The sequence below is a fragment of the Protopterus annectens genome, chromosome 6.part0 (assembly GCF_019279795.1).
Source record: "Protopterus annectens isolate FY-2018-M chromosome 6.part0, PAN1.0, whole genome shotgun sequence".
NCBI classification, from domain to species: domain Eukaryota; kingdom Metazoa; phylum Chordata; order Ceratodontiformes; family Protopteridae; genus Protopterus; species Protopterus annectens.
This window is the reverse complement of record NC_056737.1, coordinates 1,558,402,471-1,558,430,018: the sequence shown is the minus strand read 5'-3', so window position 1 is coordinate 1,558,430,018 and position 27,548 is coordinate 1,558,402,471. Positions and strand designations below refer to the sequence as shown.

General features: G+C 42.9%; 1 protein-coding gene across 1 annotated transcript in view; it reads right to left on the bottom strand.

Annotated features, from left to right (window-relative positions):
* The window catches only part of LMLN (leishmanolysin like peptidase), a 2,253,233-nt gene that overhangs the window by 665,138 nt on the left and 1,560,547 nt on the right, over window positions 1–27,548 (bottom strand). Inside the window, exon 10 of the mRNA XM_044073684.1 lies at window positions 4,628–4,738. Within this exon, the coding sequence (XP_043929619.1) occupies window positions 4,628–4,738 (111 nt within the window). The remainder of the gene's footprint in view (window positions 1–4,627; window positions 4,739–27,548) is intronic.

Sequence of the window (27,548 nt, the reverse complement as noted above, 5' to 3'; positions counted from 1 at the left end):
GAACTATCCTCACCACCTCTTGGTGTAGGAGCTTGCCATTGTCTGCCTCTAAATGATCCTTGAGATTGCCCTCTACCCCACGGGTGCCTGTATCTACCTCTTTGAGGTCTGTCCGTGGCTGGAAAGGACCAATTTTTTGAAGGCCAATTTCTACTGAAACGTGGTGGTTGTACCTGTAGAAAATCTTTCACTGTTTGCATTAATTTTGCCTTTTCCTCCATTTTCTTTAATACCTCCTCAGCTTTAACACCAAACAATACATCTTTTTGAAGAGGTGCATCTAGTAATTTTGCTTTGACATGATCTGGTAAGGTTTGCCCTTTGAGCCAAGCATGTCTACGTATGACTGATCCTGTAACAGCAGCTCTACATGAGGCCTCTAAAGCATCAAAACCACATTGCAAGGTATGTTTACCCACTTGCTCTGCACTATGCAACAAATCCTGCAACTCCTTCAAGTCTGGTTGTTCAGGTTGTGACATTTTGCTTTTTAACTGAGATAACAAAAACTGTTGATACTTTAACATATGGAACTGACAGTTTAATGCCCTCATGGTTAAGGTGGCCGAGGTGTATACCTTTTTCCCCACCTTTCTAAAGCTCTGGAATCTCTCTCTGAAGGTAATGGATTTTTGGCAGTGGAGGCCTTAATTCCCTTGGGACCCTGTGAAATAGTTTCTGGGTCAGCCGCATGACTTTTGTATAGGAATTGGTGTGAATCAGGAACCCAGTAATACCTGTCAGGCTTGACTGGAGCTGGAGGTAAAGAATCTGGGTTAAGGCTGGCCTCTGAATACACATCATCTAGTATGTCCAAGACAGGAGGTATAGCCAGGGGCCTGTGCTGAGGGAGCAAGAGGAAATCCCTGAGCCTTTTCTTGGAGTCTGAGTACTCTTGACCTTCCCAGTGGAAGTGTTCCCTCAAGGTATGCAAGGTTTCCCCAAAAGAGTAGTCCTCAGGGGGGGAGACAGAGGGAATGGACTCCTCTGCATCAGAATCTTCAAAAGGGGAGTATGAATGTTCCTGGTCCTAAGAATGTTCTGAAGTAATGGAGGCCTGGTCCGAGGAAGGGTATTCATCCTCCACTCTGGGCCTTTTGTCCGAGGGGGGTTGAGAACCCCTGATAAGAGTAATCAAATCCTCAGCCATTTTGAGCATCTGCTTTTTAGGCATGGGGCCTTGAGTGGGGCCCTGTGGAGCTTGTCTTTTAGAATGCATGGCTTCTTTAGATTTAGTGAAAGCCTTAATGGAAAAAGAAGAAGAGGGCCTGAAGACACCTTGAGAGGAGGCAGGCCTATCTAAACTCTGAGTTTCCCTGCCAAGAGTGGCTTCGGTATCTGTAGTCGGGGTATGGGCTGAAGAGCCTGCGACCTCGGGCACAGAAGACACCGGTAATGAAGTGTCATCGGTAGTCAGGGGCTGCATAGGCGCCTCGCTGAGAACCGGAGCACCTGTAGTCTGCTTTAGCGTGGTGTCGGTAGAAGTCGCGGACCTCGTATGTCGGTCCTTATCTTTGTGTCTTTTACCCAAAACTGGAGTCGGAGTATCCGACGACATAATATAATTAAACTTTTTGCCAAAATAGTGTTGGGCGAATTCCACCCGACGCTTAATAGTGCGTCTGTTGAATGTAGCACAAAAACGACAGGCCGAGACGTCGTGGTCTGGGCCTAAGCAAGGAATACAGAGGGAATGGAAATCCTTATGCGGTATTTGCTTCCCACATGAAATGCAATTATTAACTTTGTCTGACATCAGTCTGAGGCAAGAAAAGTTTCCCCAACGGGGTACTTAGCTTTCAAGAAGTCTTTGGTTGAAAAATATTCGTAATCTCAGGAGCTGGCCGACCGGCACTTGTGAACTGCTTCTGCTTCGGGCACCGCGCGGCAAGAAAGACTGAAGAAAATGGCGTCGGCTGGTTCTCTTATACCCCTGTCGCACTGACATCAGGGAAGAAGCGACGACATACGACGCCGGACCTAGACTTTGGAATTCGGCCGACCAAGGGCCCACCTCACGGCAGGAAAACCCGTCTGTTATGACTGCAGCTGTATGCACAATGAACATCTAAAGAACTTAATGTTGTCTGACTCCAGGAGGCAGGGATGTTCTTTCTCTAGATATAGAGAGAGGACCATCTTCACAACTCAAAGGCAAAGCGCCTGGGGAAAACTGAAATCAATGGCAAAGGAGCTGAGATTTCCCAAGCTATTGGTTTCTGCAACCCCACAAGCACTCCGCCTGAGGAAAGAGTTAGACCTGAGCTGTCAACTGCAGAAGCCCTGAGGGGCAGGGATGGCTCTGAGAGCTTCAGAGTTGAGTCTAGTCCTCCACATACGGCGCTGATACTTCGGCTCTGAAAGGATGAGAACTGGGCAACTTGGGGAGGTAACCAGAGTCGAAGAATAGACTGTCTTCAGATCTGATGAGGACACCCCAAGAGGTCTCAACGAGAGGGCTTTGAAACAGTAGATCGGATCAGTGAAGGGGAGACCAAAGGGGAAGTAGTCATAGGTTGTCTCACTGATCCATTGGGAGATGGAGCTAGGAGTACCCCCCCATTTGGATCTGAACTCTGAGGAATTATCTTATCCTCCTATCCATGTTAGCCTCAAACTACTGCAAGACTTGACAGAAGAGGTGTAGGGTGGAGGTCTTGAGTGTCTATGGGGGGATTGCTCCAAGAAGGATAAAGGGGACCTAGATGTTACTGGATCCAGTAGGGGATGAGGTGACTGGATCTGTGGTGATTTTGAAGTAGACAATATAATATTTTAACAGGATGCTCCAATGAAGGAGCCAAAGATGATATCAGATCCGGTGAATCTTACAAGATATTCCTTATCTTTAGGAGCCGATTTGGGCTTTCCCTTATCAGTTTTCTTTAAGGGAGTTTGAGCTCCAGCTCAAAGAGAAGAAGTGGAAGGGAGAAGGCCTGCCTGTGAGAGCCCTAGAGTTGAAGCAAGAGCAAATTGGGCAGGCTGCATCTAAATGTGTGACTCCTAAACAATATAAGCATTCCCTGTGGGCATCTGAGTTTGGTATTTTATGCCCACAGGTGATGCATTTTTTACAGCCGGTAGGTTTGTCTGCCATACCAGCCAGACTAAGCTATGGAAAGAAGTAAAACTGGTTTACTATCACAAGTGTGAAATGCAGTTGGCTGAAATGTGGTAATATTGACTTGGGACACTGAAAATGGAGTGTACCAACGTGCAAAATGTCAAATCTGCATACTAATATGCACATCTGACCTTACTCGACATGAGTAGAATGCAGTCCTACACTGCACCAGACCTAATGTGAGGTTTTTGCAGAAGTGCAGGACCCCTGCACCCCTCTTGGGGGCTGCACCACCCACATCCCCTGCTAAATATATATATTCCAACTCTGAGATCGCACTACAGTGGGGAAAAGGATACATTTCCCAATCCCCACTGTACTGCGATCTCTAGTTCAATGACCAACCTCATCTTTGCAAATGCACTGAACATACGCTAAAATGGAACTCGCACAAGGGAAGGATAAGCAACACAGGTCAGAAAAAAATGTCATTCTACAACCCATGGTTGCCGAAACTTTCCTTGGCAATTTAAATGTAAACCAATAAAACTACAAAAACGAGTTTACTTTTTTTTATACTAAAAAAGATAAGAGTAGAAAAAAAAGAATTTTAGATAGCAAGGTAGCAACAATGGCACTAAGGAGAATTACAGAGAAGTCGGTAATAACCACTCAGAAAAACTCATAGTAAAACTAATAGGTTATCAAGGGAGGTAGGTGTGAGAAAGGAACCAATGAAACTATTAGAAATATTAGTAAAACTTGCTATTTCCCTAGGAATTACCCAAAAATCTGAGAGTGAGAGGATCCATGTCTGTAGCTAAATGGGAGCAAACAAGATCTGAGGTATGTTAAGTTGGCAGGGAATTACGGGTAAACGGAAGAGCTCAAGAATTTGGATCCTGTAGAAGCAGCTATATTGGATCCAAGACCCATTATTTGAGGAATGAATGAAAATTACATCAGATATGTTGTTTTTAACACTGACTGGACAATTTAAAGTCATTTTATGAAATCTCTACCCTTCTTCTGGAGATTTTCTTGAAGCCTACACAGGAAATACTATCAGTACAGTTTTCTTATCCGATCATATAATTCATACTGTACAATAAGAAGGGAAAATTTAAGTCCTGTAATACACAATGCTTGTCACTTTAGCAGCTAAGACTTCCTATACACAGTGTGTTTAATTTCTGAAATGTGCAACTCCTATGGCAGAACTGGATGCAGAAGCACATTTCCGAAAACATTTGGGGAATGGCACACTGATCTGTTGTGATCTCCTAGAACTTCCTGCCATTCATTACACAGTCTAATCTAATTTTCAGAACCCCTCTAATCATACACAAGTTAATATGTAGATCTACACAAACCATTTAAACGAATAATCTAAACAACTTTGCTGAATTTCACAAAACTGCAACTTGCCAATTTGCCTACTCATAATTAACCTTTGTATCATGAATGTAAACGGCTTTACAAAAATTTTATACATAGTTTCCAGTTAACTAAAATAGGGATGCAGCTGAAGATTAACAGTATCAAGAATGTATTCAGTCTTACTTTTGCCTGTGTTGATCAATCCAGAATTTGCAGCTCTTATTCACAAAGTCACAGCCCATTCCTTGTCCCCAGTCCAGCTTCTCAGCCATACTGTAATTTGCTTTATACCAACTGCAATATTAAAAGTATAAAATGTGTCACTGCTTTAGATTTCTTTTTAGTGCATCTTCAATTAATTCAAAGCATTCATATATTCATTTTCATCCAATAATCACACTTTTTATTGATTCATTGAGGAGTTTGTAAAACAGTACATACCCTTCTGCAATCCACAGGTTCTTATCAAGTATGTCATATGCCTAACATCTACCACATTTAAGCTTTTCATAGTGCATAGATGAAAGGGAAAGAATCCATATGCAAGCATCTAGTTGTAAAGAAAGGTCTCTGCTTTTGGGATTAAATTCAGATGGTTAAACCATATGGCCCATTACTATCACATGAGGAACAATACCAATGAAATGTTAAACACTTCCACATTCTCAGATAACTGGTCTACCATTCCAGGAAAAGACCAAAGTAGTGTCAATAGAGGAATGAGATCTCTTGTTGTGACACAGGGGGCCAAGTAACTCTTTATACAGATGGTACCCAGGATATGAATAGTACAGCAGACAGTGTACACTTTGCTATGATTGGCAGACATTGCAGATCACAACATGTGATAAATGACATGATGGAAGAGCCCCAGACAATAGCCTTACTGCTGATTTCTATACCAACTGTAGCAGAGCCTGGTCTCCATCTGCAAATTTCAGGCAAAGAGTTAATGTTGAAGCGCAAGTGGGATGATACCAAGGCAGGACTCACTGTCACAAAGTCAAAAGATGGAAAAAAGTGCCTGACAGTGGACTATACTCAACCCGGATACAAGATACCTTTTGAGAATAGCTGAAACCTTGCCCTTCAGTGTCAGACGTTCGCCATGTAGCACCCCAGCTAATGGACATGACAGACGAACTTCAAATCAATCTCCATATGAAAAACTGGGAAAACGTAGCTGCTCTTTTACAAGGGAAATGCAGGAGAAGTTAACTAAGCTGTACTACAATTGTAATGAATTAAGAAAACTGTAACAAAGTCCTTAAAACATAAAAGTAAAAAGGAGGCACTGTCGCAAAGTACTGCTGAATGCAGACAACTTTGTTGACTTGCGTCTCCAACCCTGCAACTGATCTGAACATTATTCCACAAGTGTTATGGAATTTTGGTAAAGTGCCTTTACATGAGGTTAGTTTACAGAAGACAAATGTGTTGGGCGTTAACTACACACCTTCTCAACATATCAAGAGGAAATAATTTACTGGGAAGAATGTTCCTTTTATGTATCTGGATGTTAAAATAACCCCTACTATTACTGAAGCAACAGGAATGACTTATGCTAGTATGCTAAGCAAGGTTGCAGATTATTTTGGTAAGTGGAAGGCTCTTATTTTAGATATTCCACAGAAAATCCAGATGCTAAACCTGTCAGTGCTGCCACTAGTTATCTAGGCAGCATCAGGATTACTTATTACAGCTCCTCAATGTATTTTGGAAAAGCTGAGTAGATAGTTAGCGGCATATATATGGCAACTTAAAATAGAGCAATTAAAAGACTTGGCAACACTGCTTTAGAAGGTAGTGTAGGGACTCCTGACAGTAAGCAGTACATTAAATTTGCAATCATAAGTCTCATCTATAAATTATGCAACATACCTATAATGATTCTAGGAAGTCAATGTACCTACAGATCCAGAGTGAGAATAATAAACTGTGGGGCAGCATTCTAGGTTTAAAGTAGACCACCAAAAAGTAGACTCTCTGTTGGTGAAGGAACGAATAAAGGCAGCTAAACAGGCAATGGAAGTTACAACAGCAAAATTCTGGAGGTTTGAGTTGGCCCACAACACCCTTTTCCTTCAATTAATGCTTCACTACCTTGGCTTGGTAAAGTGGCTTAAGCAGAAATAGTAGCTGTAATTCTAGGAGACTATTAATGCTCGGGTAGAACACCTATAACACAAGAATTTCAAGAGAAGTACCAAATGGGTGACCTAAAATCCCACTGTGCTAAGAAGCTGCTGGGCATAGCAAAATGGTCTAAACCCAACTCAAGTAGGGATGATGGATCATCGTTAGATGGTGGTACTACTAATGGATGCTACAAGAGATGCTCACAACATGAAAAGCAATATAGAGAGAATATACATATATCAAACAATGTTAACTGCTCCCAAAAAAAAACAATGTAAAATGACAAAGTTCAGCAAAAAGTTCCAGAGCAATGAAAAAAAAGAGCCAGACCACAAATCCTTTAGCGGTTTCGTTCGTTTAATTCAATGACTATGAACTTCTTCAGAATAATTACAATTCAGAACCAAAACCACAATACAACTCCAAGGCAAAGGAACGTCAAGCCGGACCAGGAACTCTTGAATAATAACTTTAATAAGGATAACAAATGTAAAAATAGAACCACAATAATCAATAAATAAAGCGCTTTCGCCTGTTTCATACCAGGCTTTGTCAAGATGTAAATGGGTACAACCAGTGCTGTTATATACCCTTATAACTAGTCACCTGACATTTAATTAATGAGAAAACTCAAAGTTCAATTGAATGAAATTTTAAAAAGACATTACACTAAAATTAAAATTACCCACAAAGAGACCACAATCCACCTTGTCCAAAACAAACAAATGTGTGTAATTTCAAAGCTGCATTGGAGTGTATGGAGACCAAGTGGCCTTACGAGCAGACCACCAGGACTCAATAAAACTATTAATATTAAATGTTTTCTTCAGTTACAGAGACTATGATATGGTCTCTTATGATCAGTAGTTAACAGTATTTTTTTATTTGTGTTATAACAATACTTTATATGTACATAAGTGGTTTTTAGTTACAGTTTTTATATTTTACTGTTCTATTTAGAGATTTCACTGAGGTCAGACAAGTGTATTTACTGAATATGTGTTTTCATTGGATGTTTTCATCACATGGTTTTGTATTTAAGGGTGGTTCTGAATTGTTGTAATTATTCTGAAGAAGTTCGTAGTCATTAAATTAAACGAATGAAAGCGCTAAAGGATTTGTGGTCCAGAATATACATACATATTATAAATGGAGATCCAGGACTTAGAAGATAAAATAAATACAGGACTACCTGGTAGAAACAGCTGAGATGTGAGATCCAAGAGGACTTATGGATAAAGCCAATTCAGTCAATTGGATATGTTACAAGGTCTAGAAAACTACAGTTTCTTTGGCTGGGAATGCCTTTTTAAGTTTCTATATTTGCCAGCTAGAAGAGCCATATGTCTCTGGGAACCAGTAGTAACTGCTGGAGTTATGAGGGGAAATGAAACAAATGACCTGATGCATCCTTTTTGTGCATGTCAAAAGCTGAAGCAGTTATAACATAGTTTCAAAGCATCTTGAGGGATATTATGCAGTTAGCATTCCCATCTGCCCCAGTCTTATTCTTCCCTTTTAAGCCAGAACAAGATTCAACAGAACTTTGAAAGGGTGTCTTATTGTATCCATTACTGTTAATGTTAAGAATTCTAATCTTAAAAAGTGATAACTGGCCAGCTTGCCCAAGATCACCAAAGTGGTTGAAATGATGAAGGATTTTTATAACCTGAAAATGAAAAAATGTTGATCAGTCTATGAGCAAAATTATCTTCAGATGCTCACCCTTTTGTTTGTATACATACACAAAAATATGCTATACTAATTATCTGAATACCCAATACTACTAAACAATAGAAAGATCTTGGTTTTCTTGAAATTTGAGTCTGATATTGAAGTACAGTAGGATGGAATTACAACTGAATCTTGAATACAATGTGTAAAGAGGCAGAGTATCAGTTCAATGAATGTTATGTTACTGTAGGTTTATCCTTTGTGTTTATGTCTGTTGTATTATTGTAGTTGTTCGGAAAATAAACAATACATCTTAGAAAAAATATAAAAATAAAAGCAGTTGCACTTTACATGCTTCTTAATACAAGTGTGTGATACTGTATATAAGACAGCTGAACCTCTGTTACTACGGGAATGTACTACAGTTTAAAATGAGCTCTGCTGTGTACACATCTCCAGAGCTTGAAATCTAATGTTCCTAAAAGATGCTCCTCTAGGTCAAAATATGCTACCTTCTTTGAGGCTTTCCCAAAAAGTGTGTAACAGTGCAAAATGGTCAACCTGAAACAGGATCTGTCAACCCCCACCCAAAGAAACTTCAATATCAGCTTCCAAACAAGCTTTGTGCCGTATAAAAAAGGGGACAGCAAAGTCATCCCCCTGCACAAAGGTGGTGCTCCAACAGACCCAGGTAATTATAGAACCACGATTCAGACCAGCCTCATCTGTAAGGCTAAGTAGAGAATCAGTATGGAAATAATAAGGACATGGGCAGCCTACACACTCATGACCAAATACATTTTGGCTTTGTTAAGGGTAGATCTACCCTGCTTAACCTGGTCAACTTTTTCAAAAGACATTGGTGAAGCAATGGACGAGGGAAAATCAGTACACAATGTATATCTAGGCTTCACAAAGGCATTCCAACACCAGCCTGCATTGAGGTAGTGTTGATAAACTCTCCCAACTAAACATTAATCCTTAAGTAATTCACTACATAGAAAAATGGCTCAGAAGCAGAATCCAGGAAGTTAGGGTAGATGGCTCTGCCTCCTCCTCCAAACAAAGTATCACTAGTAGTGCACCCCACGGTTCAGTGCTTGGGCCACTCCTCTTTGCCATTTACTTCTTAGAGCTCAAAGCTAATGTTAAGGGTTTATATCTGACCATGTTTGCAGAAGACTATAAACTTGGTGTCACAAACAATCTAGGGCACACTAAGATCCTTGAACAGCACCATTCCCAAACACATAGCTAGTGTCATAATCATGGACAAACTGTATGCCAAAAAAATGTGTCGTAGTCGCCTTTACCAAGCAGCATGATGTACCTCCTGTAACTATCACATCAACAACACCCCCCCTAAAAATTGATCTGGTAGTTAGGGACCTGGGAACCTATATGGACCACAAACTGTCATTTGATCTCCATTTATAAGCTATTGTAAAGAAAGTCCTTTTTCAATGTACAGCTTATTAGTAAGGGTATGGCCTCTAAGCCAAGGGATGTGATCATTCTGCTGTATTCAGCACTAAGCTGATCATTGACTATAATGCCCCTTTAGTATGTACCTGTCCAAACACTTAACACAACATGAATAACCATGCTTTATCACCAAGAAAATCAACATCCTATACCATTAAAAACTGTTGGGTTATCTCACCAAATAATGTGGACGTCCACCTGGGGTACCAAGGTCAAAACCTTCCAAAGATGTGTATGTCTGACATATGGCCTAAGCCTGTGGGAGTAAAGGTACATAAATGGAAGAATGAGTGAAAAACCTAAGACTATCTTCAAGCAATTAAGACTGCAGAAGCCTGCTCAACAAAATAAAATGGTCAACAAAGAGGGAAGAGGCAGAAAGATAATGGTTTCTCTTGGTCCAAGAGGAAAATGATGGAAACCTAAGACAAGGGGAAGACATGTGGGAAAGAATACCGCAACAGTGAACAGTAGGGCATCTACTTTTATGTTAAGTTGTAGACAACTGTACTACGCCCTTCCTTAGATCACTGTTGTAGAATTCCCAAAGCTTATGAAGTGTGAAAGGTGGCTGGATGAAAAATACAACTGTCCAGTAATCTAGAGAGGACTGACTTGGCAAAAGCTACTCTGGATTTATAAAAGGCATGCAACTCTGTGATGTTTGGTAAAGGAATGTACACAAGACCAAATAGCTGCTTCTATAACAGTTCTAGGGCCAATTCCCTTGTAAAAGGCTTCATATGAGGCCACTGCTCTAGTAGAATGTGCCTTTGTGACAGAAGGTAAAGATTTACCCATGCTGAACATAGTAAAAGCTAATGGCTTTAGAAATCCAGTTAATGGTTCGCTTAGAGACTGGATTCCCCAACTTGATCTTGGAAAGAAATAAATGACTGGTCAGACTTGCAGATATCCTTAGTCTTATCCAAGTAGAATTTGAGTTGTCTGTGTGCAAGAGGATGCAAAATCCTGTCTCCCTTGTTTTGTGGGTTAGGGAAGAAGGTGGGAAGATTTATGGCCTGACTGAGAGACAGTTCACTATTTTATGCATAAAGGAAGGATCGGCCCGCAAGGATATTTTGTCTTTATGAAAAATAAGGAAGGGGAAAGAAGGGCTGCCATAAGGGCCTGTAGTTTGGAGAATCTTCTAGCTAAAGTAATGGTTACAAGCAGAATAGTCTTCCAAGTACATAATTTGAGAGAAACAGAGGGTACTAGTTTGAAAGGGGGAAGGGTGAGCTTTTCCAGCACAAAACTGAAGTCCCAAGCAGGTGAGATTGCTTTCTTAGGAGGTCTAAGGTGCAGTACTCCTTTTAGGAATTGTCTGACTTCTAATTTGGACAGAAGAGGAAGACTCACAGGTAGGCAAGCAGAAATGACTGACAAGTGTGCCTTAATGCCAGGCCAGATTTCAACAGCTCACACGAACAGAGGACCATAGGGGTATTTGATGGCACATGGGTCAAGTTTATGCACATGACACCAGACAGTAAATCTTTTCCATTGTGTTACATAAGATTTCCTGATAGCAGATCTCCTTGCCTCCTGGAGAACCTGTAGCATGTCTTCAGAAAACTGATGTCTAAAACGGATCACAATCCTAACATTCATAATGTCAGGGTGAGAGATGACAGGTTGGAATGAAGTAAAGAGCCCTTCTGTTGTGTGAGCAAGTCCACTCTAGAGGTTAACTTCTGGTGATGGCCCTTGGTTTGGTAGAAGAGAAGGGGGAACCAATGCTACTTTGGCCAAAAGAAAGTCACCAGTAAGACCCTTGGGTTGTCTCTTTGGATCTTTAGTAAGTCCTTCGGAAGAAGGGAAAATAGAGGGAAAGAAAGTACAGTTGTGTACACTTACAATAAATATAGATGTTTGAGTGTATTCACTGTTGCAGTCCTTATAAAATGGGTTATCTGGCTCCCGGTAGCCACAGGCGGCCAGAATACCAAAGCTTTGGTATATGACGTTGGCTGCCTTCAGCCGTAAACCTGACGTCAGGACGTCAGGTATAAAGGAAGGCCGCCAACACCATTTCCTCAGTTTTTCTTGCCATAACTGCCAGGAGCCCCCAACAAGGCTAGACCAGGAAAAGAAAATCCCTGGAAATATACCATCCACAAAATAAACAGACAGTCTGTGCCTTAGGAAAAAAGGGGGGTGGAGGGGGGGGGAACCAGGACTGCAACAGTGTATACACTCGAGCATCTACATTTATGGTAGGTGTACACAACTGTACTATGTTCATCGTGTTTCACTGTTGCAGACCTTACAAAATGGGTTGATTCCCAAAGCCCAAAGAAAAAAGGGAGGAGGAATACCCACTATTTAAGGGTTGGTAAGGATGCCCTACAACACTGCAGTGGCAAAACCAGCCCTGGATTTAGAAAACAAATGTAAATTGAAATGCTTTGTGAAAGTGTGAACAGAAGTCCAAGTAGCTGCTTCCAGGATGAACTTAGTAGGTACACTTCTCAAAAAAGCTGCTAAGGTGGAAGTTGCTCTAGTAGAATGGATCCTGATACTTTGTGAAGGAACCTTGCCATGCTGCCAGTAACAAAAGTGAATACAATGGGCAATCCATTTAGAAATTGTCCGTTTAGAAATAGCTTTGCCCTGAGCTCCAGATGCAAAAAGTACAGTTATGTACCTACCATAAATGTAGATGTTCGAGTGTATTCACTGTTGCAGTCATTACTCTTGGGTTATCCTACTGGCAGATTACCCACAGTCGGCATCAATTCCAAAGTCTTGGTCTGGCGTCAGTTGCTGTCACCTCTTCCCTGACGTCAGTGCGCCAGAGGTATAAAAGATGCAGCCGATGCCATTTTCTTCAGTTTTTCTTGCCCCAGATGTCAGGTGCCCCCAAAAGGGTAGGCTAAATAAATTATGCCAATAAACATGCATGCACTAAAGTAAACATTTCCTTCATCGCAAATACACCACATAGTTTGTATAGAATAGAGAAGTACAGATAAGAAAGAAAGGGGATGGTGGGAGGGTAACCTGGACTGCAACAGTGAATACACTTGAACATCTACATTTATGGTAGGTACACAACTGTACTATGTTCATCGTGTTTCACTGTTGCAGTCATTACTCTTGAGTTGAATCCCAAAGCTGAGGATGGGTGGCTGGGCTAAATAGGATTAGGAGAGGCTATGAGGCCCTGCAGAACTGCAGTGGCAAAGCCTGCTCTGGATTTAGAGTAGAGAGGTAAGTGGTAGTGCTTTGTAAAAGTGTGCACTGAACTCCAAGTTGCAGCCTCTAAGATGTCTTTGGTTGGTACTCCTCTGAGGAAGGCTGCCGAAGTGGCTGCTACTCTGGTTGAATGTGGACTAATGCCCTTAGGCACTGATTTGCCATGCTGTGAGTAGCAGAAACAAATGCAATGGCCTATCCATTTTGAAAAAGTCTGTTTTGAGATGGCCTTTTCTTGTGATCCTGCAGCATATGCCACTAAAAGTTGCTCAGTCCTTCTGAAAGCTTTAGTTCTGTCCAAGTAGAGGCGTAGCTGTCTGTGTATGTCCAAAGAATGCAGAAGTCTCTCACCCTTGTTCTGTGGGTTTGGATAAAAGGTAGGCAGATGAATGGTTTGGTTAAGGGCCACACTGGACACCACCTTAGGCATAAATGTAGGGTTCATCCTCAGAGAAACCCTGTCTGGATGGAAAATGATAAAAGGTTCCACAGCCATGAGTGCCTGTAACTCCGAGACTCGTCTTGCAGAGGTTATTGCTAGGAGCAGAGCTGTTTTCCAGGATAAGAATTTTATATCAGCTGTTGAGGCTGGCTCAAAAGGAGGCAGTGTGAGTTTTTCCAAGACATAATTGAGGTCCCATGCAGGTATTGGAGCTCTCCTTGGAGGTCTTATGTTTTTGGCACCTCTGAGGTACTGCCTTATTAAAGGATGAGAAAAGATAGGTGGTTCCGTATTGTAATGGGCTGAAATGGCAGAGGCATGAATCTTGATTTATGAAAAGGATAGGCCTTTGTCCAGCATCTCAGTTAGGTATTGTAAAATCTGAGGAATATTTGGTACAAACGTGTCAATTCCTTGTTCCTGGTTCCAAGCACAGAATCTCTTCCATTTTTCTGCATAAGATTTTCTGGTACTGGGCCTCCTGGCCTCCAAATAACATCCATTACAGCTTTGGAGAGAGGAGTGTTCTGAATGGCTACATTATCCACCATGCTGCCAGATTTAAGGTCCTGAGTTGGCTGTGCAGGATCTGATTGTTTTGTTGGGTCAGTAAGTGAGAAGTTTGAGGCAATGTCCAGGCTGGACCCTGAGACAAGTTCTTTAGGATTGGGTACCAGTGCTGGCGTGGCCAGTCTGGGGCAATCAGTATAATTTTTGGCTTCTCTTGCCTGACCTTTAGGAGTACCTTGGGGAGGAGTGGCAGTGGAGGAAAGGCATATACTGTTAGGTTTTTCCAGCTGAAGGATAGGGCATCCACTTTCCATGCTTGCTTGTGATAAGTCCTTGTGCAGAATCTCTGTAGTTGGCAGTTGTGAGGGGAGGCAAATAGATCTATGTCTGGGCATCCCCATTTCCTTGTTATCATGCTGAAGACTTGTGGATCCAGTTTCCTCTCATGGGGATCCATGAGGTTTCTGCTTAGTTCGTCTGCCAGAGTATTTATTTTTCCTGGCAGGAATTGTGCTTGCAGGTGAACTTGATAAGTCAATGATGTGTCCCACAAAGTCATGGCTTGTCTGCATAGGGGGTAGGAAAATGTGCCTCCCTGCTTGTTTATGTACCACATCACTGTAGTATTGTCCGTATCAGTAGATGTCCTGGATGAAGAAGATCACTGAAAACTGTCAGGGCATTCTGAACAGCTAGCATCTCTTTTTGATTGATATGAAGATGCATCTGGCTTGCGGGCCATGTGTCCTGAATACATTTTCCTGCCATGTGGGCCCCCCCAGGCATAAACTGATGCAGCCATTGTTATTGTCTGCCTGGCTGTGGGTAAAGTGAATGGCTGTCCCTTGTTGTGGTGACAGGCCTGTTCCCACCATTGAAACTCCTGTTGCAGGCATGGAATGAGGGTAATTAATGTTTCCAGGCTGTGGCAATGTTGAGTCCAAAAACTTTTTAGATACCATTGTAGTTTCCTCATATGCAGTCTGGCATATGGAATTAGCAGAATGCAGGATGCCATAAAGCCCAAAGCCTGCAGATTTTTTCTTGCAGATAACTGGGTCTTTGTTGCCAACATTTTGAAGTAAGAAGTCAGTTGCCTTTGTTTGTCTGGTGTGAGATAAGCCATCTGGGCAGTTGTATTTAAGCTTGCACCCAGAAATATTATCTCTTGAGAGGGTACTAGTTTTGATTTCTTTTCGTTTACTGTGTACCCTAGGCAAATTAGTAATCTTTTTACAAACGCCAGATGCTTTAGTAGAATGTCCTTGTTCTCTGCTTGAATAAGGCAGTTGTACAAGTAAGGATATATCTGAATTCCTCTTTGTCTGCAAAATGCAATTACTGGTGCCAGGCATTTTGTGAAGACCTTGGGTGCAGTAGATAAGCCAAAGGGCAGTGCAGAGAATTGGTAGCGCATTGAGCCAGCTATGAATCTGAGGTATCTTCTGCAAGACTGTCTGACTGGGACATGCAGGTATGCCTCTTTGAGGTCTAAAGTTACGAGCCAAGCCTTCTTGCCCAGCATGGGCAGTAGCTGCTGCAGAGTCAACATTTTGAATTCTGGAACGTCCAGAAATGTGTTTAGAATAGACAGGTCCAGTATTGGTCTCCAGGTTTTGTCCTTTCTGGGCACCAAGAAAAGTCTCTAGTAAAATCCTTGTCCCTGCTCTTGTTGTGGTACTCGCTGAATGGCCCTCATGTCCATGAGGGATGAAACTTGCTTTTGTGCCTCTGCCAGTTGATTGTGTGGCAGGTCTAGCATACCTTTTGCCCTTGGCAGGGTGTGAAAGTGGAACCTGTAGCCCTGAGACACTATGTTCAAGACCCATTTGTCCTGGGTGATCATGTGCCAATTTTGTGAAAAAAGTGCTAGTTTTCCCCCTAAGGGGGCTGCCAAAAGATAAGTGCTTGGTTCTGGCAGAGGAAAGTCATTGGGACTGTTTCCTGTATGGCTGTGATTTGTCTTCTCCGCTTTTGGAGGTAGAAGCACCCCATTGTTTAGGCCTGTATGAGCCTTGGGGCTGGGAACTGCCTCTGGGGCATCTGTATCTGCCTCTTTGTGGCCTGTCTGACACTGGAAAGGACCAATTCTTTGTAGGCCAGTTCCTGCTAAATCTGGGTGGCTGCACCTGTATGAAATCCTTAACTATCTGCATAGATTTCGCTTTGTCCTCCATTTTCTTCAACACCTCTTCTGCTTTAACATCAAAGTATCATGCTGTAATGGAGCATCTAATAATTTTGCTTTAACATGATCAGGCAGATTCCGTTCCTTTAACCAAGCATGTCACCTAATGACAGAACCCGTAACCGCGGCCCTGCAAGAGGCCTCCAGAGAATCAAAACCACATTGCAAAGTATGCTTTCCCATTTGTTCAGTTGCATGCAATAAATCCTGCATTTCTGTTTTCTGCACATTTAGAATCTGTTAACATTTTCTGTTTAAGCAGTGACAATAAGTATTGCTGATATTTAAGCATATGAAATTGACAATTTAAAGCCCTCACAGCCAATGTAGCAGAAGTGTAAACCTTTTTCCCCATCTGTCCAGTGCCCTTGAATCCCCATCATAGGGGACAGGGTTTTTTGCAGTGGAAGCCTTGACCCCTTTGGGACCCTGAGAAATAGTTTCTGGGTCAGCAGCAAGGTTTTTGTAAATAAATTAATGTGAATCTGGAACCCTGTAGTATCTGTCTGGCTTAACAGGTGCAGGGGGTAAAGAGTCAGGGAACAGGCCAGACTCTGAAAATACATCATCTACAATGTCTAAAACAGGAGGGATAACAAGAGGCTTGTGCTGAGGTAGTAGAAGAAAATCAAGCCTTTTCTTAGATTCTGATTAGTCTTGGCTCTCCCAGTGGAAGTGCTCCCTCATGGTATGCAGGGTTTCCCCAAAAGAAAAATCCTCAGGAGGGGAGGCTGAAGGGATAGATTCTTTAGCACTGGAATCCTCATAGGGAGGGAGAGAGTATTCTTGGTCAGAAGAGGAGCCAGAGGAAATTGAAACCTGATCTGAAGATTCATATTCTGTCTCTTGCCTAGGCCTCTTCTCAGGAGGGGGATGGGAACCCCTGATCAAAGTAATTAGGTCTTCGGCCATTTTGAGCATCTGTTTTTTAGGCATGGAGGCCTGTCCATGGGCTTGCTGCACTTGTTTCTTTGTCGTTAGTGGTGCTTTAGTCTTTGCCTTTGAGCTGTAGTCGGTTTTATATATAACTGTGTAGGCCTGAAAACACCCTCGGAAGCCGATGCCTGCTCAGCAGCTCCGGACCAATCTGAAGGAATATTTTCCAAGTGTCCAATACCTTGAGTTTCCAGAGGCCTAGTCTGCTCCACGTGGGAGTCGGAAGCGGCCTGCGGCTCTGAGGTAGCAGGCGTCAGGGGCTGCAAAAGTGCCTCACTGAGAACCGGCAAACCGGCGACTGGCTTAGAAGAAGCCTCGTCATCAGTTTTGGACCTCAGATGCCTGTCCTTTTCCTTTCCCTTGCGTTTCTTGTGAATTGCAATTGTCAGATGGCTATCCAACGACATCATGTAATTAAATCTTCGGCCAAAGTAATGAAATGCAAAATCGTACCGACGCTTAATAGTGCGTTGGTTAAATCTAGCACAAAATCTGCAATTAGCTACGTTGTGATCAGGGCCTAGGCAAGGAATACAATAAGAATGGAAGTCCTTATGAGGTATTTGCTTCCCACAAGAAATACAATTCTTAACTTTTTCTGACATCGGTCTGCAGCAAGAAAAAAGTTTCTCCAACGGGGTACTTAGCTTTAAATGAAGACTTTGGATCTGAAATTCGAACATGAAAATCTCAGGAGTCGGCCAACCGGCACTTACGAACTGCTTCTGTTTCGGGCACTGCACGGCAAGAAAGACTGAAGAAAATGGCGTCAGCTGCATCTTTTATACCCCTGGCGCACTGACATCAGGGAAGAGGCTACAGCAACCAATGCCGGACCAAGGCTTTGGAATTCAGGCTGACTGCGGGTAGACTGCCAGCAGGATAACCCAAGAGTAATGACTGCAACAGTGAAACACAATGAACATCTGAGCAACAACTGGTCAGACTTCCAAAAGGTTTTAGTCCTGTCCAGAAAAAATCAAAGCTGTCTATGCAAATCAAGGGAGTTCAGAACTCTTTCTCCTCTATTCTGAGGTTTAGGAAAGAAGGTAGGCAGGTGGGTAGATTAAGAGTCAAGCTCGAAACCACCTTAGGCAAAAAAGGAAGGATTGGTTCAAAGGGAAACCCTATCGGCATGGAAGATGATAAAAGGCTCTACTGCCATTAAGGCCTGCAGCTCAGAAATTCTTCTAGCTGAAGTAATGGCCAAGAGAAAATCAGTTTTCCAGGACAGAAACCTTAAATCTGCTGAGGCAGCTGGTTCAAAAGGAGGTAGAGTAAGTTTCTCAAGCACAAAATTAAGATCCAAGCAGGAGTAGGTGCCCTTCTGGGAGGTTTTAAATTGCTAACCCCCCCCCCCCCCCGAGGAACTGCTTCATCAAAGGATGTGAGAAGATGGGTTGTTCAAAGGAACAATAAGCAGAAATTGCTGAGGTATGAATCTTGATTGAAGAAAAGGAAAGCTCACAATTAAGCAAGCCTGTCAGGTAATCAAGAATAAGAGGAAGAGATGGTTGAGAAGAATTTTCCCCTCTAGCTTGCATCCAAATACAGAATCTTTTCCATTTATCTGCGTAAGATTTCCTAGTGCTAGGCCTCCTGGCCTCACGAAGAACCTCAACCACCTGTTGAGATAGATTTATACTATGAGCCAGGCTGCCAAATGCAGAGTCTGAAGATGAGGATGTAGAAATTTTCCCTCTTACTGAACCAAGAGATCTGGTATCAGGGGAAGATGCCAAGGCTGAGACTGGGCGAGATTGCGAAGCAGTGGCTACCAATGCTGTCTGGGCCAGTCTGGAGCTATGATAATGGCACTTGGTTTTTCGTCCCTTATCTTCAACAGCACTCTAGGAAGAAGAGGCAGAGGAGGGAAGGCATAAATTGAAAGCTGTGTCCAGGGAAAGGACTGAGCATCCACTCTCCAGGATTTGTTATGATGTTCCCTGTTGCAAATGATTGGAAGAAGATGGTTGTTCAGAGATGAGAAAAGATCCACCTGGGAAGAACCTCAATGCTGAATGATGCGATAAGAAGATGGTCTTGTTCAGTTGCCACTAGTGAGGATCCAGGACCTACCTGCTCAACCGATCTGCCAAGGTGTTGAGTCTGCCTGGAAGAAACTGAACTATCAGATGTAGGCCCATGGAGGCGGCTATGAACCACAGAACCATGCTTTGTCTGCACAGGGGGTAAGAGTGAGTCCCTCCTTGCTTGTTGATGTACCACATGACTGTGGTGTTGTCTGTCCTGACTAGAAGAGTTCCAGGAGAAAGAAGATGCTTGAAAGCCAGCAAGGCCTGCTGGACTGCTATCAATTCTTTCAGATTTATGTGCAGTTGAATTTGTTGGTTGTTCCAAGTCACTTGTATGTATCTGCCATCTAGATGCGCTCCCCAAGCGTAGTCCAAGCCATCTGTGGTGAGAATCATGCTTGCAGGAGGTGGTTGAAAAGGCAGGCCTTTGTTCTGTGAACAAGCTGTCACCCACCAAAGAAACTCTGTCTGCAGACAGGGAGTCAGAGGAAGTATCAAGACTAAATCCTGTGTGTGTTGACACCAAAGGTTCTTGAGGTACCATTGTATTTTCCTCATATGCAGTTTGGCATATGGAATCATCAGAATACATGAAGCCATGAATCGCAGGACTTGCAGGAAATGCCTTGCAAAGAGCTGGGTCATACTTGCCAAATCCTTGAAGTAAGTCAAAAGCTGCATTTGTTTCTCTTGAGGGAGGTAATCGACCGACCGGTACTCATGCGAATTGCTTCTCCTTTGGGCTTTGCGGCAAGAAAGACTGAGGAAATGGTGTCAGCTGCCTTCTTTATACCCGACGTTGGGTTTACGGCCTAAGGCAGTCGTCATATACCAAGTCTTTGGTATTCTGGTCGACTGCGGGCTACTGGCAGCCAGATAACCATTTTTTAAGGACTGCAACAGTGAAGCATGATGAACATCTGCCCTTTCCCAGGTAAGGACATTGCATCCGTTTTGAGAACAGTACATCTAGGTACAAAAGAGAGGGAGTTGTTTACTTTCAATGAAGGCAAATCATTCCATCTGTTGGACCCCCCCCCCCCCCATTTATGGACTATATCTAGGAAGATCTCCCTGCTAAGCATTAATTCCTGGAGATCTTCCTTGATCTGCTCCAACTGTCTGCCAGATACTGCCCTGTGAAAGAATGCAAATTACTTGAAGAGACAGGTTTGCTTTTGTGGCCTGCTCCCATGCAAAAAGAGCCAGTCTGTACAGCTAATAGGATCTAGTGACACACTGTGTTGTCTTGTGAACACTCTTAAGGCACATGGGTTAACAAGAATGGGAGAAGATATGCACAGCCTGTATTAGTGCCCAAAACTCCTTCAGACTGATGTGCTATGATCTTAGAGTTGCTGGCCACTGTTCCTGAACTCTCAGATTGCCCGACCATGCTACCCATGCATTGTCTGATGCATCTGTGTGCAACTCCTGTTGTGGTGTCTAGATTATTTTAATAGGTAGACCTGCGTTGAGCTTAATCTGTGATCTCCACCAAAGGATTTACTTCTTTAGACAAGGCAGGAGAGGAATCTGGGTGTCCAGAAGATGGGAATGTTGAGACCAGGTGGATTTCAGGTACCAATGGATCTCCCTAATATGGGGTCTGGAAAAGCAAACCATGGGAATGGTTGCTGCCATGAGCCACAGTGATAGGAGAAGCAGTACAAGTCAGAAGAGGAAGAAGAGAATGGAAGTAACTAGTGAAGCTGGTATGTCTTGGGTTGGTTCCATTGCAGATTTCTTTAGGATGATTGTGAACCCCAGATCCTAAAATAGGAACAAGGTGAAGTTGAAGTGAATCTGCTAAAAAAATGCCTATATTAGCAGATCACCCAAATAAGGGAATATCTAGATTATCTGAGTCCTGCAGGAAACTCTCACTGGAGTAAGGCCATTTTTGAAAAGCCTGAGAGATGTAAAAAGTCCAAAAGGCAAAGCAAAGAACTGAAAGTGTAATGAGCAAGTTGAAAATCTCAGAAATTTCCTGTAAAAACAGTGAATAGGAATGTGGAGGTAGGCATCATTTAGATGCAGAGACAGCAGGAAAGCCCATTGAAGAATGAATGGTAGAAGAGTTTGCAGGGACATCTTGAAAAAAGGAACAGAGAAAAGTGTTGAGGGTGAAGACATAGGTTTCCGGTCTCCTCCTTTCCTTGGAAAAAGGAACAGCCTGAAACAGAATCCTTTTCACACATACTGTGGAAGAACTGGTTCTACTGTGCATTGATTAAGTAAGGCTTGATTACTTCAGTGCTCAGGTATCAGAGGAACTACCCTGATAGGAGTAAAGAGCTGTACCTGATTATGATGAGGAGGGGGGATACCACTGGAGGGACTTCCTTCCAAGTCATTCCGTACGCATTCTGAATAAAGGAGAGAATCTATGACGAAGGGAGAGTTTTTTAGGAAGGAGGTCAGTCTTTTGGATAGGGCTAGGAATGGACTGGAGGAAGGGGAGTACACAGAGGGCAGTCTGACAGACTTGTCTGAGTAGGAAGGCCTCCCAGATCTACAGTTCCTGTCTGGTGTGTCTTGGAATTTTTTCTTAGTCATTTTTTGGCCTTATGAACAATAAACTCTCTGCGAGCAAAGTACATACATATATAAAGAAGTATCTAGGCACTGAAGTAATAGAGATCTGTCTACATTCTTATATAATTCAACTTTGTTCTTGTAAACATTTGAACAGATTAGCAGCATGTGGACCAAACAAAAGGACCTTGTTTAAAGTAGAGTCTAAAGGTTTTGCTTTAATATCATCTGGGAGGGGCTTAGAGTGTGACGTGCTGCTCTGGAGAAAACTTCAGCTGTATTATATCTGCATTTTATGCTGTACCTAGCCACAACAGATATGGCCTGTTTACTGCCTGGTTCTTCTGCTTAAGGACAATGATTTACTCCAAAGAATATACACCAAGTATTTGGTAATTGGGGTCTGACAATTCAGAGATCTAAAGGCAAAAGTAGATGTGTGATGCCCGTGCCCTGGCCCAGCAATCAAGGAGCCTCAATCCTCAACTCTAACACCAGAGTGGGCATCTCACATATGAGGAAAGGATAGCAAATAAACACAGTGAAGTGCAATTTCCCTTAAGAGCACACAGAGATCATAGTCAGTCCAGGGCTGGTTGCTCCCTTGCTCTCCAGGTCCCCAATAAGACTCCCCACTGGCACAGCTATAGGGTCCAGATCTCAGCCAGCTGGGCAAGCTAAAATCTCCAGCATCCTCTCTGTCCAACCATCGCTTCGTGTCCCTGCCCAAGTAGCGGACACACACACACACTTTGAGATAAGAGTTTATACAACCACACAGACACTTCTGGGGAAGGCTGAACATGTTCTCCAGCTATGCCCCTTTTACCCAGACTATATGGTAGTACCACTTGCCACCACCCACTAATATTTATCAGCTACTAAAACGCCCTTAAAAGGGTGTCCAATTATTACTGTGTAATATTATTATCCAATTGGGAAGTGTGACTAAACGGTCAAGGCTTATTAGAGTCACTTGGTACACGATCCTTATATACATGCAATGTACTCTTAGATCTTAACTTATCTCTACACAAAACAGCCACCGTTGAAAGGTTTTAAAATAGTTAATAAATAATAAAAAATAAAAGACAATACTTCTTACTACACAGTGCTAGTCAAGAGTTCAGAGACCACAGAGAAATACTTAAAATAATTTAGTAGTACAGTTCTGACATCACAGAAAAACCCTTAGTCTAATCTTTCTAGTTTCTAGCTATTTCTAGGAGAAAACACAAGTCTAAGATAACTTACATAAGAACACAGGCAGAGTGCTGATGAGTTGGATGGTCAAGACAAAAATGCGTAATGTCTTCTGATTCTCCCTACCCTGCTGAAAATCTCTAACAAAGCATTTGCCACCTTCTCTGCCTCAATGGAGGACAAAGCCACTGCCTCAGGGTATCATGTAGCATAATCCACTACCACTAGGACATACTTTTTCCCTGTGGAACTTAGGGTACTCAGAGGACCCACAATATCCATAGCTACCCTCTGAAATGGCTCCTCAATCACAGGCAAAGGCAACAAATGAGCTCTCACCTTGTCTCCTGCTTTGCCTACCTTTTGGCACTGCTCACAGGTCCTGCAGTACCCTGTTACATCTCTGGAAATTCCAGGCCAATAGAAATGCTGCATAATATGGGTCTTTGTACGTTTTATGCCCATATGACCTGAAAAGGGAATATCATGGTCTATGGCTAGAAGCGCCAGATGGTAGGCTCTAGGCACTACCAACTGCTGTACTATCTCACCTTCTAGCCCTCCCACAGGGGTCCACTCTCTGTACTGAAACCCTTTGTCCCAGTATACAGATTCTCCTTTCCTTAAGAATCAGGTGCCTCCCTAGCTACCTGCCTCAGGCCTTGCAATGTAGGGTCTGAGAGCTGAGCCTGTCTCAATTCTCTCCTTGTAACCCTTCCCAGCTCCCCTTCCACAGGAAGTCTGGAATCCTCTGACAGTGGTGCCTCACTGTCAACCTGGGTACTACTACTCACCTCTACCTTTGCAGTCACTCTGTCCAAGGGAACATCAGTACCCCCAAGCAGCTGTGGCTCACCTTCAGTCTCACTGCTACAGAGTAGCTCCCTCCCTGAAGTAACCACCTTACCAGTCCTGGCTGCAAGTATGCAGTGTGTCTGGGTCTCCCCCAGGCTACCAGACCCACATGCTTGTCTCCTAGCCTGACTGCGTGTAACTGCATAAGCACATGGTACTGCCTCATCCAAATCCTTCCCTATCAGGACATCTGCAGGATGGTAGTTTAGTACCCCTGCTGTATCAAGGCAACCCACTATTGGCATTTTGTCTTTCCCACTTACTGGCTCCCTCACCTTTTGTTCCCCATCTTGCCTCCATGGACACCTGTATGCCACATGGCCCGACTGGTTGCATTCAAAACATTTAACCCTAGCTCCTGGGTATGTACCTGGACTAGTGCCTTCCCCTGCTATTGGCAGATTCTGTTGGGGCAGTCTGTGTTGCCCACCATGGGTTCCTTTAGACCCATGAGCAGTACTGGGGGTCCCCTTCCTGTGCAGGGCTGCCCTGCTTGCCAGGTATAGGTCTCCCTTTTTCCCCAACTCATCTGAAGTAGCACACTGTCTACCAGCTAACCAGATCCTCATGTCCTCAGGCAAAGTGCTAAGGACTTGTTCCCTCACCAAAAGGTCTGCCAGCCCTTCAAAAGTGGTGACCTGACATCCACTCACCCACCTAAGGAAATAAGTGCTCAATTCAGCAACATATTCACACACACTTTCATCTGTCTTGCATCTATGCTCACAAAACTATTTCCTATACATTTCAGGTGTTAGCTTAAAAAACTCTAATAGACAATTTTTTACAGCAGTATAATCAAAACATGCAACGTCAGACATTTTAGATAATACAGTCACAGCTTTAACATGGAGTAAGGGGGTCAGGAACCATACCCAGAGCCCTTGGTCAGCTTCATACTGTTTACATACCCTCTCAAACATATGAATGAAACTATCAAAAGTATCTCCGTCTTTAAACTGCGGAATAAATTTACTGACCTTTTGTGCTTCTTGGATCCAGTTACTCCCTTCCCCATTACCTCCATGACTCTGGCAAAGAGTCAGCATCTCCTTCTTATGCTGCCTCTGCCTCTCCTTTTTCTCAGTTTCTAGGCGTAGCAGTTTCTCATTCTCCTCACTCTCTAGATGCCTCAGTCTCTCAGCTGCTTCTAATTCAACTTACCTGGCCTCCAACTTAAGTCTCTTTAGCTCCAGCTGGATTTTTAAGTCCACTGCAAAAGAGGTTGAGCTGTCCATTCTCCGAGGGTATTATATCTCCACTGCCAGTCTGACTGCCCTCCTGGTTGCTGTTTTCAGATGCAGCTGTAACCAAGGCTGCAATCAGGTCTGCCTTAGTCAGGTTTCCATGCACCAGTCCCCTAGCCTGGCACATCTCCGTCAGCTGGCTCCTTGTCAGCTTTCCATACTCCTCTGCTGACATGCTGCCTGTTCACCCTGACTAACTAAGCTAACAAAAGAAATAAAACAACTGAAATCTGAGTATTCACTGTGTGGCTGATTTAGAGTACAAAACACCTTCAGAGCTCACTGTACACAAGCTACAGGGATTCACTCTACCCACACCACTACAAGTCAATTAGTATTTGCCAACTAATTAATATGTGATGTGGATATCCCACCACTGCCAAATCACAAATGTGATGCCCATGCCCTGGCCCAGCAATCAAAGAGCCTCAATCCTCACCACTAACACCAGAGAGGGTGTCTCATATATGAGGAAAGGATAGCAAATACACACAGTAAAGTGCAATTTCCCTTAAGAGCACACAGAGATCACAGTCAGTCCGGGGCTGGTTCCTCACTTTCTCTCCAGGTCCCCAATAAGACTCCCCATTGGCACAGCTATAGGGTCCAGATCTCAGCCAGCTGGGCAAGCTAAAATCTCCAGTACCCTCTCTGTAGAACCAGTGCTTCGTGTCCCTGCCCAAGTAGCTGACACACACACACACACACACACACACACACACACACACACACACACACACACACACACACTTTGAGATAAGAGTTTATACAACAACACAGACACTTCTGGGGAAGGCTGGCACAGGTTCTCCAGCTGTGCCCCTTTTGCCCAGAATATATGGTAGTACCACTTGCCACCACCCACTAATATTTATCAGCTACTAAAAGGCCCTTAAAAGGATGTCCAATTATTACTGTGTAATATTATTATCCAATTGGGAAGTGTGACTAAACAGTCAAGGCTTATTAGAGTGACTTGGTACAGGATCCTTATATACATGCAATGTATTGTTAGAGCTTAACTTATATCTACACAAAACAGCCACTGTTGAAAGGTTTTAAAATATTTAATAATAAATAATAAAAATACAAGACTTACTACACAGTTCTAGTCAAGAGTTCAGAGATCACAGAGAAGTACTTAAATTCAGTAGTACAGCTCTGACATCACAGAAAAACACAGTCTAATCTTTCTAGTTTCTAGCTATTTCTAAGAGAAAACACAAGTCTAAGATAACTTACATAAGAAAACAGGCAGAGTGCTGATGAGTTGGATGGTCAAGACAAACATGCTTATTGCCATCTGATTCTCTCTGTTTAAATTGCTATCTTCAGTCCTGATTCCCATTGCATCATTTTTTTACACTTTCCTGGGGTTCCCAGGCTGACAGATACTACATTCTTGTTATCATGCACCTGCAGGAAACTACAGCCATAAAAGACATTCCACATGTAAACTTTAGTAATTATTCCTTAAGTTAAAACAATAGGCAGGATGCTTCACTCCAGACTCATCGACTCCAAATTTTAACTTTAAATGGACAGACATGAAATAATTTTAACTTCAAAGGACAGACAAGAAATGCTCGACTTCGCTTTCTTTACAGCAGAGGGCAATGTTGCTACAATGTTTTAAGTTCAACATTTCATAGTATTTTCTTTCAATTAAGAAAACAAGCTTGTAGTTCAACTTTCATATTTACAAATGATAGAATTATCTATAAAGTTCTATCTGGCTAGGCTGGCAGCCTTCACAAGATGTATAAACCTTTTGTCACCAGTCTGTCCAATGCTCTGTTGTCTTCCTCTGAGGGAAGATCACGGGCAGAGGGGTTGGTCTGTAGACATGGGAAACACAAAAGAGTCTGTCTGTCACACAGTTGTTGTACATAAATCTTAAATCTTCAGGGACTTTGTAAAATCTATCAGGCCTTGTAGGGGCTGGTGGCTGAGAGTCAGGTGCAGTGAAAAGCCTCCAAAACAGGAGGTACGAGTGCAGGAGCAGGGGTACCTACTTCCAAGAGGTTATTGTATCTTTGTTCTACCTCAGAAATTTGCTTTAATTTGATTCCCATTAAAAATGTTTCATCATATCAACAACAGTTTCCCCAAATGATGCTTCCTCAACAGATGAGTCTGGTCAAAGGGAATCTTCAACATCAGAAGCCCATTAGCCAGCCGAGTGGATTTTGGAATAGAAGACACAAGGATGCGCATCTAATTCTGATTCAACATCTTCATCCTCAAAAGAAGAATTTAAGTGCCTCTTTTGAGGGGTGGTAAGAGAAACACAAATAGGCCATGCAAAGGATGGTGGCCTGTGTGCTCTTATGCCTTAAACAGAGCCTTTGAAAAATCCATCCACTTTTTTCTTGGACGTCTGAAGACAAAGTATTTTTTTTTGTTTCTTTTTCTTAGGTGCAATGTCCACTTTGACTAAAGGTTCTGACACTGACACACCTCAATGCGTGATCCTGGAATTTCTTCTCTAATGGAGATCTGCAGTATGCCTTTGGGTCCTTCAGAAATTATTAAATGTGGTTTCTCCTCACCATCATTGGTAGCTTCAGCCATTTTGGACATGCAATCCTCAGACTAAATACTGGCTTCCAGTGGGGTTGCAGTAATGGACGTTTGAGCAGCATCAGGC